At 36.0% G+C, this 15909-nt stretch overlaps 2 protein-coding genes and 2 long non-coding RNA genes across 4 annotated transcripts; 2 read left to right on the top strand and 2 right to left on the bottom strand.

Moving 5' to 3' along the window:
- Positions 1–1845: 1845 nt before the first annotated feature.
- Positions 1846–2477, top strand: LOC139995339 (uncharacterized). Its single transcript, XR_011801949.1, has 3 exons — positions 1846–1961; positions 2245–2315; positions 2391–2477. It is a non-coding gene; the product is annotated as an uncharacterized lncRNA (long non-coding RNA).
- On the bottom strand, positions 2390–5280 carry LOC139995338 (uncharacterized). The gene is made up of 3 exons (XR_011801948.1): positions 5161–5280; positions 2718–3491; positions 2390–2577 (listed from the first exon to the last, which is right to left on the bottom strand). It is a non-coding gene; the product is annotated as an uncharacterized lncRNA (long non-coding RNA).
- Positions 5281–5304: 24 nt separating this feature from the next.
- Mkp3 (Mitogen-activated protein kinase phosphatase 3) lies at positions 5305–11957 on the top strand. The gene is made up of 5 exons (XM_072018718.1): positions 5305–5441; positions 6097–8288; positions 8728–8913; positions 8994–9236; positions 9320–11957. Exons 2-5 carry the CDS (start codon positions 7895–7897, stop codon positions 9697–9699), a joined length of 1203 nt encoding a protein of 400 aa, XP_071874819.1. The 5' UTR covers positions 5305–5441; positions 6097–7894; the 3' UTR covers positions 9700–11957.
- A 164-nt stretch (positions 11958–12121) lies between these two features.
- Plap (phospholipase A2 activator protein) lies at positions 12122–15601 on the bottom strand. The gene is made up of 6 exons (XM_072018716.1): positions 15097–15601; positions 13935–14804; positions 13533–13863; positions 13225–13459; positions 12734–13152; positions 12122–12636 (listed from the first exon to the last, which is right to left on the bottom strand). The coding sequence occupies exons 1-6, from the start codon at positions 15270–15272 to the stop codon at positions 12319–12321; spliced, it is 2349 nt and encodes a 782-aa protein (XP_071874817.1). The 5' UTR covers positions 15273–15601; the 3' UTR covers positions 12122–12318.
- Positions 15602–15909: the final 308 nt, after the last annotated feature.

Raw genomic sequence — 15909 nt, 5'->3', positions numbered from 1 at the left:
GCCTATAATAGATGACTATAAAATTTAAGATTCAGATATAAAGATATAAAATTTAAAGATTAATAAAATAAAATTAAATTAAATGAAAAATTCCAAAATATTAAATAGTAACTCAAAATTGTTATGGTCCTCGATGGCTCAATAATACTTTAATATTATTTTAGACAGATATTATTTTAACTGAAACTGATGGATGATTTTTATTCCTTGGACGAGTCGATAATTGCGTAATCGCTCGGTCGATATTTGAAGATCTGTGTGATCGTATTTCGATATATTGATGTATTTGAACCATACTTATGGAATTCTAAAATTCATCTATTTTCGATATTTTCCGTTAATTCGTTGTTGTAGGATTGGCACTTTGTTTAAACATATACATATCCTATATTTTGGCACATTTTATAATATGCATTTCGTTTAGAAATTGTATAAACATTAAAAAAGACGCGGAAGATTTTTGAATCTCATTGTTATCGATCGAGTGATGAGAATAGAAGCAATAAATGTCCTTAAATAAGGTATTCGAGTTGACTGATATAGCACTCCCTCTGCTATTTAAGCAAACAATTTTTGAAAATTTAATGTAATAAAACTGTTCTGAATGCAATTTTAAGATTCAGAGATCTCACTTAGCTGTCAATAAATTAAATTATTTTGTTATTGAATAAAAATGTGATGTTTCAAATTTTACACTTTTCTATAACCCCTGACTAACCAAATGTCATATATATACCTTATAATTAAATTGCGGATTTTTATACGGTTACTAAAATATGAATTTGCGAAAATCTCTCGGTTGACTTAATTATTGGATAAAATAACGTGTTACAATAGCTTTAAATATCGGATAAAAAAGTAGAGTTTAAAATATTACGCTATTTTTAAAATTCGTATGCAGAGACAATGGGAAATTCTAGATCATTCTTACCAAACTCCTAAGGGTTGAACTCAAGATGAAACCTGAATCAGTCCTTCGTACACGCATAAAATAAATATAATTGCTCTACCAGTTTCAAATAGTTCGCCACTTGAGCACTTTCCACAGAATTCCCGAGAATTCACGCCTTCTTTTACTTTTCCAAGTATTTCAATCGCAAATTGCATATCGATAACGAACAAAATGATGGACGATTGATTTACGGTAAGTAGCGCGCTGTATAGGTTAAAAAACATTTTGAAAAATCGCAAAGAAGAAGAAGGCCTTAATCTGAAGTATTTTTGATACTAATAACTTGCTAAGAATGAAAAGCTATGACATAAACGATAATCACTTTCAATTACGAAATTATATTCATTACTGCGATTTTAACGACGAACTTACCAACTTTTTCGCAAAAAACCGGAACTAGCTCGAGGACCACTTCTTCTCCAAGAAACCGGGAACGGAGAGACGGAAATGACTACTATAAAAAGTAATGCCTTCTCCCTAATATTCAATTTTAGTTGAATCTATTCACTTTTAACATAACTAATACATAAACATGGAAATTTTAATTTAATGTATTAAAAATACTAGAAAAAATAAAATTGTAATTGTAAAATCGATTAATTGCATCGGAAACGGAAGGTAAGTGGAAATGGGGGAAAAAATCTCTCAGCGCCCCCTTTGTTTAGATTTACGATAGTGAATAATTAACAATTAATCAAATGTATACATAACTGAAGAAACATTCTTAAACTATCGAAAAATTAATCTACGACTATCATTGTTCTTAAAAGCAATTAACGAAAAAAAGGAAAAAACGCGGGAGAACAATGTTAATAAAGATGGCCTGATTAGCGCCACCTCTGATTGTATAATTGCATTCTGTTTGATATATCAGTCAATCAATACATATGACATATAATCTATATTATGTGTTTTTCTCTTATAAAACCTTGATTCCAAATCTTAAGAAAAATTGACGGATAGAAAGCTATGTCTAAGAATCAAAATGAATTACAAAAGAATTCGACAGGTATAATTTATTTTTGGTGTTGATTGATCTATATGTGAAAAATACATACAGTGGCTACAAAAAGTGTTTACAGTTACTATAGTGTATAAATCTAATTCAATCCTAATCCAAATATAATCTATACCAAAATAAAAAGTATCAAAAATATTTTTACGAATATTTCGGGAACTAAAGTAAAGCGAATGTTATATGTGAGATGTACCCTAACCGATATAATTGTTTCCTTTTTTTTAATAATCAATATAATCAACAAAGTATTTGTACACTATTCTATTTATTGTAGCACTTACATGGTTCTATGACTACAGAAATTTCATATTATAACAATGAAATGTAAAACCTTTTGTAATTATTGTACGTACCTATATACATGCATCGATACGTTTATGGTACCTTTTGCTAACTGTATGTCGTTTATTCGATCCGTAGGCATAAAGAGGGGGGAACGAAGATCCCGCAAGCAGTTTTACAGGCTAGTGAACATGCCAGAACCTCGAATCTCGTGTGGCTGGAGGAATGTGGGCGCACCAGTTTCGAGAGTCATTCAGAGAATTGGTCTCCCGTCTACCAATTTCCCTTAGAATGGAAAGCGCGGGAAACCATCTACGTCTCTAACCTATAAATATGCATTGATGATCCATGAAACGTGATCGTTGACACAATACCATCGATCAATGTTTGCATATCTAATTACAGCAAACATTAAATAAGTTGGACTTGGAGATATTATCGTTATTACTATTATAAAATGCCGACCTCAGATGTTTATATATGTTTAAGCCTTCTTTTCTTTTTTGCTTAGTTACTGAGACAGGATGTGATTATTCATAGTGGAGGCCTGGTTCGTTTACACTGCTATTCCTCTTGTATATTTTGAAAAATCCTCGCAAAGAGTCGGATGGCTATTTTCGTGCGCCCGAGGTTCCATTTTGATTACACTCCATCCACCATTTTGTTCACTTTATTTTGGAGCTTATATTGAAAATTTTGTTTTAGACTTATGATAGAAAAAATCTTCACTGCTATTTTTTTTACGTTAGAAAGTTTCCAAGGATTCCAGGTTCTACCGTAATTATTATACAATTCATCTCTAATTTTTCTATTTTATCATGGTGATTACATAAAAAAATTTTTGTAGACTTATTTAATTGAAAATTGAATCGGTACCTGTCCCGGCTGCGGCAAGGGAACATTTTCCAACGCCGAAGCGACGAAGAAAGCAGCCGGATGCAGGAGAGGCGAGGGACGTCATTATCTTATCTCAAACCATTTCCTGTCAACCTAGGGCCGCTTTTCGTGGTAATCACACGCACACGCCCACGCGGTGAAGTGTACAAGCTTATTTGTGTTCACATATACACATCAGCCAGTGCATGCACTAATGCCCGACCAAGTGCCAGGGAGTATTGCTTCCGGTGCGTACACTTGCGTCCACCTCGGTGTTGGTGCGTTTGTGCACGTGTACACACGTTCGACGTTACATCTGGTGAGGCACTGTGAACCCGATAATCGGTTTCCTCCTCCGGTAGCCTGCAGGAACCAGACGCAAATAAACGCCGCGTTATACGACTCACGCCGTGTGGTGGATTCTTAGAAACGGATGTTTCCTTTGAATCTGGCTCTGTAGATCCGAGATATGGTCTCGACAATCGATATACCTTGCTAAGTGGAAACGTTAACCTCTTAGCAGCGGTTTCCTTTGAACAAAATGGTCTAGAAATTCAGAGAAATGGGGACGGTATCATTTCACCGAATGACACGTATTTGGCTCCGAAATTCTTAGCGGAAAGATAGGAAAGAATATTAATGGGGACCTAGGTAGTCGTGAGAAAAGAGTATCGTGACAGAGTCAACGAGGCGTACTTATAGAATCGTGATTGAGTAATGCACTGCGACTTCCGACTGCATCACGAAATACGTAATGCCATTGCCATTAAGTATGCACACCTGTTAAGGTCATCAACAGGTATCACTTACGTCATCTTAGCGTACACATTACTGGTGTGACTGCCATAGTGATACTGCATGCACCTTCCCTATTCTCTTTCCCGCCGGCCACCGGTCGATAATCGCTTTAATGAGGACTCGTTCAGCGATGCACCAACTCAAAAAGTCCAGATTCATACCGATCAATAGCTTGTTCCCCGATTCAGTTATAAGTTTCTTGAAGGGATACAGCAGAAGTGTTAAAGTACCTATGTTATGGTTACGAAACAAAAGCTTAGATGTTATACGAGGGCAAAAGTTTATGGTTGAGGTATGAAGTACTCATGTTGTGGTCATGAAACGAAATCTTAGATTTTGTAGAAGAGCAAAAGTTTATGAGAGGTGTAAAGTACTTATGTTGAGTCCACGGAACAATTAAATTTTATAGGAGGATAAAAATTTATAGCTTTAGGCTTAAGGACAATTTAAAAACATGAATAATTTCGTTTCTTATTACAGTATACATACATCCAAAATTTTTCTTTATACGCGATGTGAAAACATTAAATAAATTTATAGGAATAATACCTATATATATCTAACAAAGTTCCGTAGTTAACTAGTACCGTCACTTGGTGAATTAATTTATAACTCTGCTATATTTGTTGCAATGAGATAAGGATATAATAATATAAGGACAGATTTAACATAGTAAACCTTCGTACCCTTTGTCTATTCCAATTTCTGGCTAAATATAGGGTACGACCCACGTCTCGCGATTACCATAGCAGACTATTTAATGCAATCTGTATACCTGTGTTCTAATATTAGATATCGAGTCTAATAAAGGTGTTCCTATAATAGTTATTTTGTGAAATCTATAAGCACAAGTTAATTTCAACGATAGTATTTATTTTCCGACTACTACGGCGGTAGACTTTTAATGCGATCCACAGAGCCATATTCTAATATCAGATATTCTAGTTATATAATAAAAAAAGATACTTTTTATCTTCAGAAAGGTCGGCTACGTCATCCTAGTAAGATTCATTAGCATCTCGCGTGACGCTTTGAAGCTTGATCGAATATTAATCCATTATTGTCGTACACATAGCATAGTCAAAGAGGATTTGTATTCCGCACACGGATATCGAAAAATGTAAATGTAACGAGGAATCGATATACGAGGATCTATGGTAGGTTCTTACGTAAATCTACAGCCGCCATTGATCGAAATGAGCGTGGAGTAGCAAGGACGCCGTAGTACGCTCACCTTATCACGCTCCCACGCAATCGAATCGAAATTCGTCTCGTGGCTCGTCGAAGGCCACCGACACCAACCAGAAAGGCCCTTTTCGTCCTCTGTCTCCCTTTCTCTTTATCTCCATTTCTGCCTACTCATTCTTTCTCCAGGCGACGATTCTCTAGGGGTCGCGATAAAGTGGCCCTGCGCCGTCCGCGTGATCGAACGTGAAAATCTTCAACGACAGCAGCCCAAATGAATGGAATGCCAACCCACGCCCGAGAGCCGCCTGATAGGTTGCCCGATCCGAGGTGAGGCTTCACGTACAGTATGACAAAGTTCAGGGACGTAATCTTTTCAGAAACACTGTTATCAAAGAAATCGGCTTGAACATCTTGCTTGTACTTGTATACTAGTATAGTGATATAAATAAACTGATTGGAAGATAACGGATTTCTAAATGTAAGCTCTAAAAACTCATTAGGAATTATATTGTATTTTATCTTTAGCTTTTGCTCAAAGAAGTTTTACATTTTCAGTTACACTACTTTTGTATTATTCTACATAATTCAAGGTTGAAGAACTAAAGATTTCCTGAAGAAATGGTGGATAGAAAGCTATATGGGAATTTTACTTATCTTCAAAAATCCTAAGAAGATTGAAAATTTTTAAATTTTATATCAATTCTAAGACATGGATGAAGTTATAACAAATTATTCATTCAATGCTCTGAAACCTGCAAAAATCTGATTAGAAAGAAGCCGTACTTTATCTTTACCTAAAATTTTTCATTCATGTTTCGAGTTTCAAACTCGACCTACTTTTCTATTTTCCAGATCTCAAGATCTTTGGCAAGACTTATCTAATTAGTATTCTTATCTTTTAGATAATATCGAAGATATAAAACAATCCATAATAGGTATCCAGTGAATTAGGAAAAAAAATAAGATTCGTCAAATCCTACAGGGTGACGAGTCATATCACGCCGGTCCTGGCCGCAACACGTGCACGCGAGTGTGCGTGCACGTCGATACGAGGTAGCTTGGGTAGACGGTGCCGTGTTCTCCTGTGGATCGTAATAATATGCGCCCACGCACGCGTGAGAGAGTGAGCGTGTACGAAGCGTTCCCCGTCGTCTCCACACCTCTGGCTTACTGTGCGCCTCGGTCAGTACCGACCCCCGACCCATCTACCCACGCCTTGTTAATGAAAACATCTTTTGTCAATGAACTGACGTCAGTCCGGATCGGGATTGGTCCGATAGCAGACACCACGTGACCTGGCACCAATCAATGTGAAGACCAGCTTCCCCTACAATCGAGGATCCGAGCGCCATTTGCCCATTCTGGACGGAAGAACGCTCGAGGTAAGGTGTGGCCTGCAGCAGGCTGGCTAGAAGGCCACGGGTGAGAGACAGAGACAATCTATGGTGTGCTCGGTACGTTAGAGAAGAACAGAGAGTTGGAAGAAAGCGAGAAGAAGATAGAAGGCCAAGACACACGAGAATCGTAGCTCGAGCTCTCTGCTGCTCTCTCCGTGACTCGGTCGAGAGTCGACAGAGAAGGAGAGACGTAAAAGAAGAAAAAAAAAGAACAGGAAGTCGGTCCGGCAACCCAGGGAAGACGCGTCGAGCGATGTTGGAGGGATTTGTGAGGTGAGGGCGACGGTCTCGAGTCGCGCAGCGCCGAGATACGCGACCGATCTCCCGAACTAAGTACCTCGTTCACTCAGACTGATTTGAATCGACCGTTCACGGCAGCTCCAGTGTACAGCGCAGCATCCCTGTGTGTTGGTCAAGTTGAGAAGAAAAAGAAGCTGGATCTGAGAACGTGTTGTAGTTATGATTCTGTCGAGTTTACAGTAAAGAAAAGGGCAACGAAGGAGAAGAACGAAAGAGAGGATTTAGCGCGAGGAGAGGAACACACGTACATACACGCACTCGTCGTTTGTTCCATTGTGGAAAAAGAGAGAATAATGCCAACACGTTCTTCACAAGACGTGATGATGTCGGTTGGACTGTTGGTGTGGTGTTGAGATAAACAAGCTAGAGGAAGTGTGTATTGGGAGAGCGCGTGGGATCATGCATTTGTCGGATGGGCTGAAACATTCCTCGGTTGTGGCGTTAATTGGACCTGTCGTCTTTATTTACAAAAGGATCAATAATCGAGACGAGCTGCTGGCGGTAGCAGTGGCGGAGAAGGAGGAGGAGGAGGAGTAGAAAACACGGCATCGAGGTGCCGCAGGAAGTGATGGAAACACGTGAGAAAACGTGGGATTACGACACAGATACGCGTGTATGAGGCTGGGGGAGGACATCGAGCGTCTGGATGCCTCCAGAGAACGCGTTCTATTATACAACTCCAAGTGCCATTTCGTATTTGATAAATAATTAAGAATAGATGTACAGGACGCGTGCACGTAGGATGCGCGCGCGCGCTGAATGTACATGCACACTTGTTTCACACTGTCCACAGTTACCGATAAACATGTAGTAACAAAATTGTTGTTCCATGGGTTACGAGTCTAGGCAGATGTCACATGTGTACACTGACCATTTCACAGAAACCAATGGTACAGCGTTACTTGAAAGTGCCATACCAAGAAGGAGATTTCTTTCAACATTGTCAAGTCTCAGGTGTTTGTTTTTTTTTAAAATCCAATGGAAAACATGAGGAGATTATGTATGTAAGGAGGGCAAGCATGCTTTAAGGAGGAAAAGGTTGAAGGCCAAAGAAGCATCAGGAATTCAGATTAAGCTTACAACATGCCAGGTGGAAATATTATGGAAGAAGATCTGGTGGATCCTGAATGGCTATTCAGGCATCTTAGGTCACCGGATGGTCCAAACAAACTTCTCATCTTAGATTGTAGGGCACATTCTGATTTCTCTGAAGCTCATATTAGAGGCTCTGTACCCTTAGCTATACCTAGCATCATGTTAAGACGGCTGGCAGCTGGTAAAGTTGATCTGCTGTCAACAATAAGGTGCTTAGATCTAAGAAACAGAGTGGAGGTGTTTTTGTGTGGTGATGAGAATAGTAGAGGGACATTTATACTGATTGGTGACTCTACAGACCCTGCAGGACATCAGGGTGAAACAATTCAAGTTTTAAGTCGGAGACTTAGAAGTAGTGGAGGATATGTTGCTATTTTAATGGGTAAGAACAGTATATTCATAAATACATATATTTGTATGATTGTACATAATATTTCCATGCAGTTAGAACAAATATATGCTACAAGAATATATACCTTAACTATTGTATTTTGAAAAATAAGAAGTAACTAAAGACTATATTATAAAATATTCCAAGTTTCTACAAGTAGTTATGTCTGCCATTAGAGAAATTTAAAAATTCATGCTTAAAAGCATCTGTGAATGAAATGTTTATTTGTACAAAAAATATTGATGTCCATCTAATTACATCTTGTAGTTGGGCCAAATTTCTTTTGTTATTCATTAAAGAACATTTTTGTTTCATTCATTTACTACTCAGTATTTTTTATTTTTATTATATTTTCTCTCATATTTTTGTATAGCTACGGCTTTAAATTATTTATACTCATACAAATCCTTTATTTCATTTTCTGTTACAGATGGTTTTGGAGCATTCAGAGATAGATACCCTGAATGGTGTGAGGGTAGTCAAGCCAGTGGTGAAGGTCCCCCGGGTCAGGATTCTAATGACGGTGAATTAATGGGTCTCAGGTCCCTTCGAATTTCCACACCACCTACGAGATCATATTCAGATTCTGATAGCGATAGCACATGTGATTCTGTTGGTTAGTAAGCCATACAAACTCTTTTACTGCATAAAATACAAAGCAAGAAATGTTAAGGTTGTTTCATGTTTTTTTTTTAGGACCTGAGGAGGATAAAGATTTTCCAGTTGAAATTTTACCCCATTTGTACCTTGGAAACGCAGCGAATAGCGAAGACAGGGAAGCCTTGGCGCGTCACAGAATACAGTACATTCTGAACGTAACCCCAGATTTGCCAAATGTATTTGAAAGCGCTGGTTCGATAAAATACATGCAAATACCCATAAGCGATCACTGGAGCCAGAATCTAGCTAGTTTCTTTCCACAAGCAATTCAATTCATTGGTGAATACAACCTGCAAAATCAAAGGAAAAATAAGTTCTAATTACATGTAAATTTGAGATATAATCATTTCTCCATCTTTCAGAGGAGGCTCGAAGTTCAGACAAAGGAGTGCTGGTTCACTGTCTGGCTGGAGTGTCTCGGTCCGTCACTATCACTGTAGCCTACCTTATGCACAAATGCAGTCTCAGCTTAAACGATGCCTTCAACCTGGTGCGCAGCCGAAAATCTAATGTGGCTCCGAATTTCCATTTTATGGAGCAATTGCACAGTTTTGAGAAAGAACTAAGGGATAGAGGTGACAGAAGTAGCAGGGGGAACGATCAGAGGTGTATCGGAGCGTGCCGGCCTGGAGGACCATGTAATTGTCCAGCTCCCAGCTTCCTTAGTCCCATAGATCTGGGCCTTAGCCCGGATTCTGGAATAGAATTCGACAGGTGGGCATCAAGTACGCCGGCAGAATGAGACGGGCCAGGGGGGACCCAATACAAATTTTAGGTCCCTCCTAGTACGCCGCCATAGTAACAAGGGAAGCCCTAATTGAAGGGTGCGGGAATGAAAATTTACATTTCTGCTAAGAGAAAAATAATATCTTAAGGCGAGAAACGCAATGATCGTAGTAGATTGCAATTTCAAATATACTGCGACAATTAAAAGTTTGGAATCACTAGATATTTTTAAAAAAGCAGAGATTTTCATTAAAAAAATTTACAACTTTAAATTAGCTTAAAAATTGTTTCATTACTAGTTAACTTTATTATTGATAACTGTGCAGTATTAATTCTGAATTAACAAAAGAAATAGCGAAAGATTCACAATTAGTACAACAAGCGGGTGATCTTAAACTTTTGTGGTAAAGTTTTGCCATAAAAGTTTTGTGTACTAGGTCGTGCACAGTGAAAGAAATACGATGAACTTAAACAAAATTGTTAAAACGGCTGAGCCTTTCTAGTATTTTTCTATCCAGTAAGAGAAATTGTTTCTGTTGAGGCTTTGCAAACCACAGTTCTATACTATTGCTCCAGGAAAAAAAGTTAAAGGATATGTATAATGGACACAATATAGTTTCTCTTTCAGAAGATGATTTTTAATTTGACGAAACTACGATTGTAAATCTTTATCTAAGTGTAAGTGTTGTTATAATTTAGGGGGGGAAATAAATAGGACTGCTACAAAAGGGTTCTATGACTCTTTCGTTTCTAAGTTGTCGTGATATAGTGTTAAACACTGAAAGTATTTTGTAAATTCAACTCTGTACTTTCTTACAAATAATTAATGTAATTGTAATATCAAGATGATCGGCTAAAAATTCAAGATTCTTTTTTTAATAGCGTCTGAATTCGTTCGACTCTCGATCCATTTCTAGGATACAATTTTATACATGTGAGATATCTATATTTTTAATACTTGTTCCCAGAACCCTTCAATTAATGAGGCTGTGTTTGATTTTATCGCGGGTGATGCTTATTCAAAGCGAAATGAAATGAAATATAAATCGTAAAACAGGCAATCATAAGTAGTTGAATTTAAAAAATAATTAATTACAACTGTGCTTGATAAAAAGATCACACTATGTTTAAGTTCAGAGGTACAAAAAGAATTGAAAAACTCTCGCGTACTCGGCAATTTAGATTATTATAATAAAAAAAAGAGAAGGTATATACATAAAAAGATTATGATTCGATACTACTCGAACGTAATTTTTGACATAATTTTTCAAATCCACAAAAGTGACTTATCTTGAGAAGGGTACATATTTCCCGGTGCAACTCTGACTTTTAAAGATTTGCAACCTTGTGTGCACGTTCTCTATCTCTGTCTGTCTCTATCTCTTTCAAGTAATTAATCTTGGTTAATAATCGATTAAGAAGTACATCTTTATGGATCGGTGCATTTCTATAGGGCATTCCGAAACTTCTATTTCCGAGATAAAAAATCAGGGTCGTCATAAATGCATATAAGAAGAAAAAAGAGTTATGGAACGAAAAAGAATTGACAAAAAATTGATTTTATCATGAGTTAATCAATTTACGAAAAAATTAGACAAATCGTACATGTATTATACCTCAGAATTCTGATAAAGAAATTTATTTATAAAAATATACGACAGTCGTGATCCTTATCGTTGATACGAAATGGAAAAAAGGAAGAGACACTGATTAATTATAGATACACATATACGACGATGTATAGCAATTTGAAATACTAAAAAAATTCTTAATTGTACGATCCAATACTGTTTCTATTATCTTACAGATCTCAGATTATATATTTCAAATTATTTTTGTAAGAAAAAAAACAAAGAACGAAAAAAGATTACGGAAATCGCATATTCACATTCCCACGAGCCACAAATTACCTGATGATACTGTAAAAAAGAAACAAAGGATAAAAAAACTATCTTTCGTGTATTGTATGTATTGTTCATCGAGCATAATTGAAGTTAATGAGTGTACACAGTGAATGTTATTATTTTTCATTGTAATTAACTACAAAGTTGTAATCGGCCCTCGGCTCACTCACGAGGGTGAATTGATATACAACTAGGGAAAACAAAAAAAAGTGTATATATATATATATATATGTATATATATATATTTGACGTTAATGTAATAACAATATTCTACTATTACACTGTTGTCTGTTGTATGTTTGTCGGGCGTAACGCTCGAACGATTTAATCAAATATTATGTATATTACATAAATTATTATTTTATATTCATCGTTGTACATATATTTTAATTGATTAATTTTCATTTCAAAATATACAGCTTATTCTTACCTGAACTGAAATGAAAGCAACTGATGTTTATAAAAGGAAAAAAAGAAGAAGGAAGAAAGTGGAACGTGTTTTCTTTTTTGGGTGAACGAAGATTGTTTCTCAAATATGGCAAAATGTACTTTTATTAGCAATGAGATAATTATAATGTTTAAATCATCAGATTGCAAAAAATATAAGAAACCTATTTAACGCAATATTGGTGAGAAATTTTTTGTTAATTACAACACTTAACTGTTTTCAAGTCTTGGATTCCGCGTGTAATTGTTTTTTTTCCAATTTTTTTTCATATATATTTTATGTTTTAAATAATTAAACTGATTATCTGTTTCGAACAATTTGCCAGCTTGTTTGTTGGAACTCGAATTTCTGACATAGTTTGAAGTATATTTAATGCAACTTCCGATTGTCGTACTGCTTTTATTAAATTATTTTGATCTTCTGAATTTGATGTTGTACTTAAAAGCGTTCCCATTGCAACAAGAGTTCTGAACACTGCTTCAGGCTCGTTTAAACGTGGTAACACAGAGATCATTGCATTTAAACATTGTGTTTTACCGAGAGTATCATTATATTTATTCAGAGCCACAGTTAAATTCAATATATAAGTTGAAATTGCCACCTGAAAATATCCAAACGAATTAATTTCATCAACTAATCGTACAATATAAATTTTTTATACCAATATATAAATCTTCACTCTTCTATGCTATTCATACCTGATTATTTTTGTTTGTAAGTGATTCCAACTCTGATAGAAGTTTCAGTATCTCATCTTTAGAACTAAGACATAGTTTTTCACCTCTTTCGTGACTGAACATATTCGCCAGCAAACGGAAAGTAAGCATTTGGTTAGAAGGAAGCGCGTTAGATTCGATATGCTTCTTTACGATCTGTAGAAGCTCCTCTGTACATAGTACATCATTCACTTCTCTACAGAGTACTGCGAGCCTGGTAATATCGAGCACAGGAAACAATACATCATCCGGCCAATTCAAGAGTGTCTTCAAAGTGTTCAATGTATCACTTTTCAATTGTTCAGGAGCTTCGTCTCCAGCAAGTTTCACCAAGGACTCCAATTTGTCACTTGACATCTTGAGAGGATCACTTTGTTTGCCATTTAATTCTTTTAGTTTCTCTATGAAAGAGTATCAAATTAATTAATTTATTTCATTATAAAAATGTATAAGATAAAAGTAATAGAAAGTACCTAAAATTTGAGATAGATTAGCCTGTTCCAGTTTCAAGTATTTTGTATGAGGAATATAAGACGGTGCAGTTGTGTCTGAGGAGTTTGGTGTGTCTGGTCTTGTAGATTCTTGTGATGTTGTATTTGCTGTCGATTGAGGAATGTATCTACTGCCTCCTGTGAAAGGATCAGCATATTGAGCATCAGTTTTCATAACTGGTGCGGATTGAGAATTTTTTATTATAAAATTTGCAACCTATAAATGAAAATAAATTGCCATAAAAATTATTTCTTATCAAAAAAGCAAGCATCTATCTCAAGCTTTATACCTGATCTAAAAATAATTGACTAAGACTGTTATCGTGAAGGAACTTCTGCGCAACGTGCCAAGGATCCTGATCATTGTTATAGGGCAATTTTAATGGAGGAACACCATCCTGTATGTCCACAGAGAACACATAATCATATTCTATGCCATTATAAAGCTGTTTTCCAGACGTAGCTACGCTACCACCCGAAGCACCCATGACATTACCGATCTTTATCCATCTTTGTTCATTTTGAGACCAGCTATATGCTCTTATAGCATCTCCATCGTTTACTATTTTGGTCTGACCGTCTCTTTGACCAGGTTGTAGCAAGGTTTTTGCATCTGGTAAACTGTTAACATATAAATTAAGATTTTAGCTTATTATTTATAATTTGATTCACTTCTTAGCTACTTCACTTACTCCTTAACTTTGATCCCACCTAGCTCTTGTTGAGCATTAAGCTTAACACTGGCTACTTGCTGCTCAAATTCTTGCAATTCTTCTAGCTCTGCATATTCTTCAGGATTACATGTAAATATCCTAACAACTCCATCAGAACTTCCAGTAACTATATCACCATTAGGAAGTAAAGCCAAACACCACACAGATTGGGTGGGTAAAGTAATGGTTTGACTTAGTTCTGCATTATGCCATATCCTAAGTGTCCGATCTTCGCCACAAGTAAATATACTTGTACCATTTTCTAAGGCTAAAATGCTATAGATATAATTCTCATGTCCACAGTAAGTTCCTAAACAAGTTCCAAGAGACACGTTCCAATGACGTACAGTGGCATCATTGGCACAAGATAAAACTTCATTGCTATTTATTACAGAAATATCACGAATACAATCTGTATGTCCGGTTAATTTATGCTGTACTGAACCGTCACTTGCCCATACTATAACAAGCTTATCTGCTGATCCAGTTACAATAGATCCACTTGACAAGTCTGCTACACACCATACAGCAGCTGTATGACCTAGCAAGTTTAATTGTGGCTTACTTAAGTCACTCAGGCTCCACAATTTTGCACTCATGTCCCAGGAACTTGACAAGAATGTTCCTTCTTTTGTACCAGTTGTTAATTTGCAAACAGTATCCTGGTGACTTTTTATAATGTTTATGGGCTCTGTTTGGTGTGAAACATAGATACGTATGGTTTTATCATGACTACCAGTGATAATAAAACCTATGGGGTTTTGCTCTGAAGGATCTATAACGCACACAGAAGTGACAAAGTTGGAATGTCCTTTCAAAGTTGCAGTATGTTCATAATTTTTATTATTCCTGCAAAATGTTTATACAATATACATTCATGTAAGAAGTACGATTTACATAGAATAAGTAAAAAAGAATTTCTTTGCAATGACAAACTCTTTTATGATGAACTTTATTGTTCGAAATCAAGCTCATATTTTCTTAACGTATTTATTCAAGTCACATATGTTAATATACAAATTTATTACAAAGTAAAGATCTTATAAAACAAATTTTCATCTCATTACTTATTTATATAAAAAATTTTGTTTGGGGTCATGAAAGAGTCTGGTGTGGTAAAATACTTAAACAGGTTAAATACCCGCTTGATTTCCAAATACGTGCAGTCTCATCCCTTGAAGTAGAAACTATAGTTCCGTCAGCGAAAGTCGCTATAGCTCTCACGTCGGATGTGTGTCCGAAGAGAGAAGTTCTCAGCTTGTAACACGGTTTGGCCATAGCACTTTGATAGTCGTGCAGGGCACGCAGCAAAGACATTACTTATGCGAACTCTACAGTTGGGATAATCTCGTCGATTCTCGATGCGAATAAAATGTGGATAAATTCGCACAGTTTTGACATTTAAAACGCATTCGAGCATGCGTGACAATGATCACTCTGCTTGTATGATATTATATATACGTGCATTTTTCCCACATAAACTACTTCCTTTATACGTAAACAAAATTTTTTCTTGCTTTTTTGCTAACGTCATTAGTATAGTATCTTCATTTGAAATTATTCAAGGCAACTTCACGAAGCATCGTTGAATCGAGAATGGCTCTATAGTATTGTATACAACATTTTATGACGTATGAGTTAAATTAATTGGTTATTCTCATGAATTCTTGATCGAGATTGTAATTCACTAAAATTAATATCTCTTTATCATTTTTTTACGCAAGACTTCTATCTGTTACGTACCCGGCTTGATACTCCACAAATATGATTCAGAATTCATTTTGACATTTCTGGCGGGGATTTTAAATGTTATAAAATTCTGACGTTTTGGGTTATAACAGTAATATATTTAACATTGCATGACATACATGTATAATATAATAATGTATACGTAAATTTAATTTGGGTAAAAGAAAATACTTAATGATGTGTAAGGTTATATCAGTATAATTTA

This window comes from Bombus fervidus, chromosome 15, assembly GCF_041682495.2.
Source record: "Bombus fervidus isolate BK054 chromosome 15, iyBomFerv1, whole genome shotgun sequence".
Classification (NCBI taxonomy): domain Eukaryota; kingdom Metazoa; phylum Arthropoda; class Insecta; order Hymenoptera; family Apidae; genus Bombus; species Bombus fervidus.
Note: the sequence above shows the minus strand (reverse complement) of the source record. Positions and strands in the feature narration are given on the sequence as shown.

Excerpts from the sequence above, each read along its gene's own strand:
- Plap (XM_072018716.1), bottom strand. The coding sequence starts at position 15,272 with ATGTCTTTGCTGCGTGCCCTGCACGACTATCAAAGTGCTATGGCCAAA. Across the intron at positions 13,153-13,224 it reads TAATCTATCTCAAATTTTAG|AGAAACTAAAAGAATTAAAT; the intron begins GTACTTTCTATT and ends ACTCTTTCATAG. Across the intron at positions 12,637-12,733 it reads TTACAAACAAAAATAATCAG|GTGGCAATTTCAACTTATAT; the intron begins GTATGAATAGCA and ends GGATATTTTCAG.
- Mkp3 (XM_072018718.1), top strand. The coding sequence starts at position 7,895 with ATGCCAGGTGGAAATATTATGGAAGAAGATCTGGTGGATCCTGAATGG. Across the intron at positions 8,914-8,993 it reads TAGCACATGTGATTCTGTTG|GACCTGAGGAGGATAAAGAT; the intron begins GTTAGTAAGCCA and ends TTTTTTTTTTAG. Across the intron at positions 9,237-9,319 it reads ACAAGCAATTCAATTCATTG|AGGAGGCTCGAAGTTCAGAC; the intron begins GTGAATACAACC and ends TCCATCTTTCAG.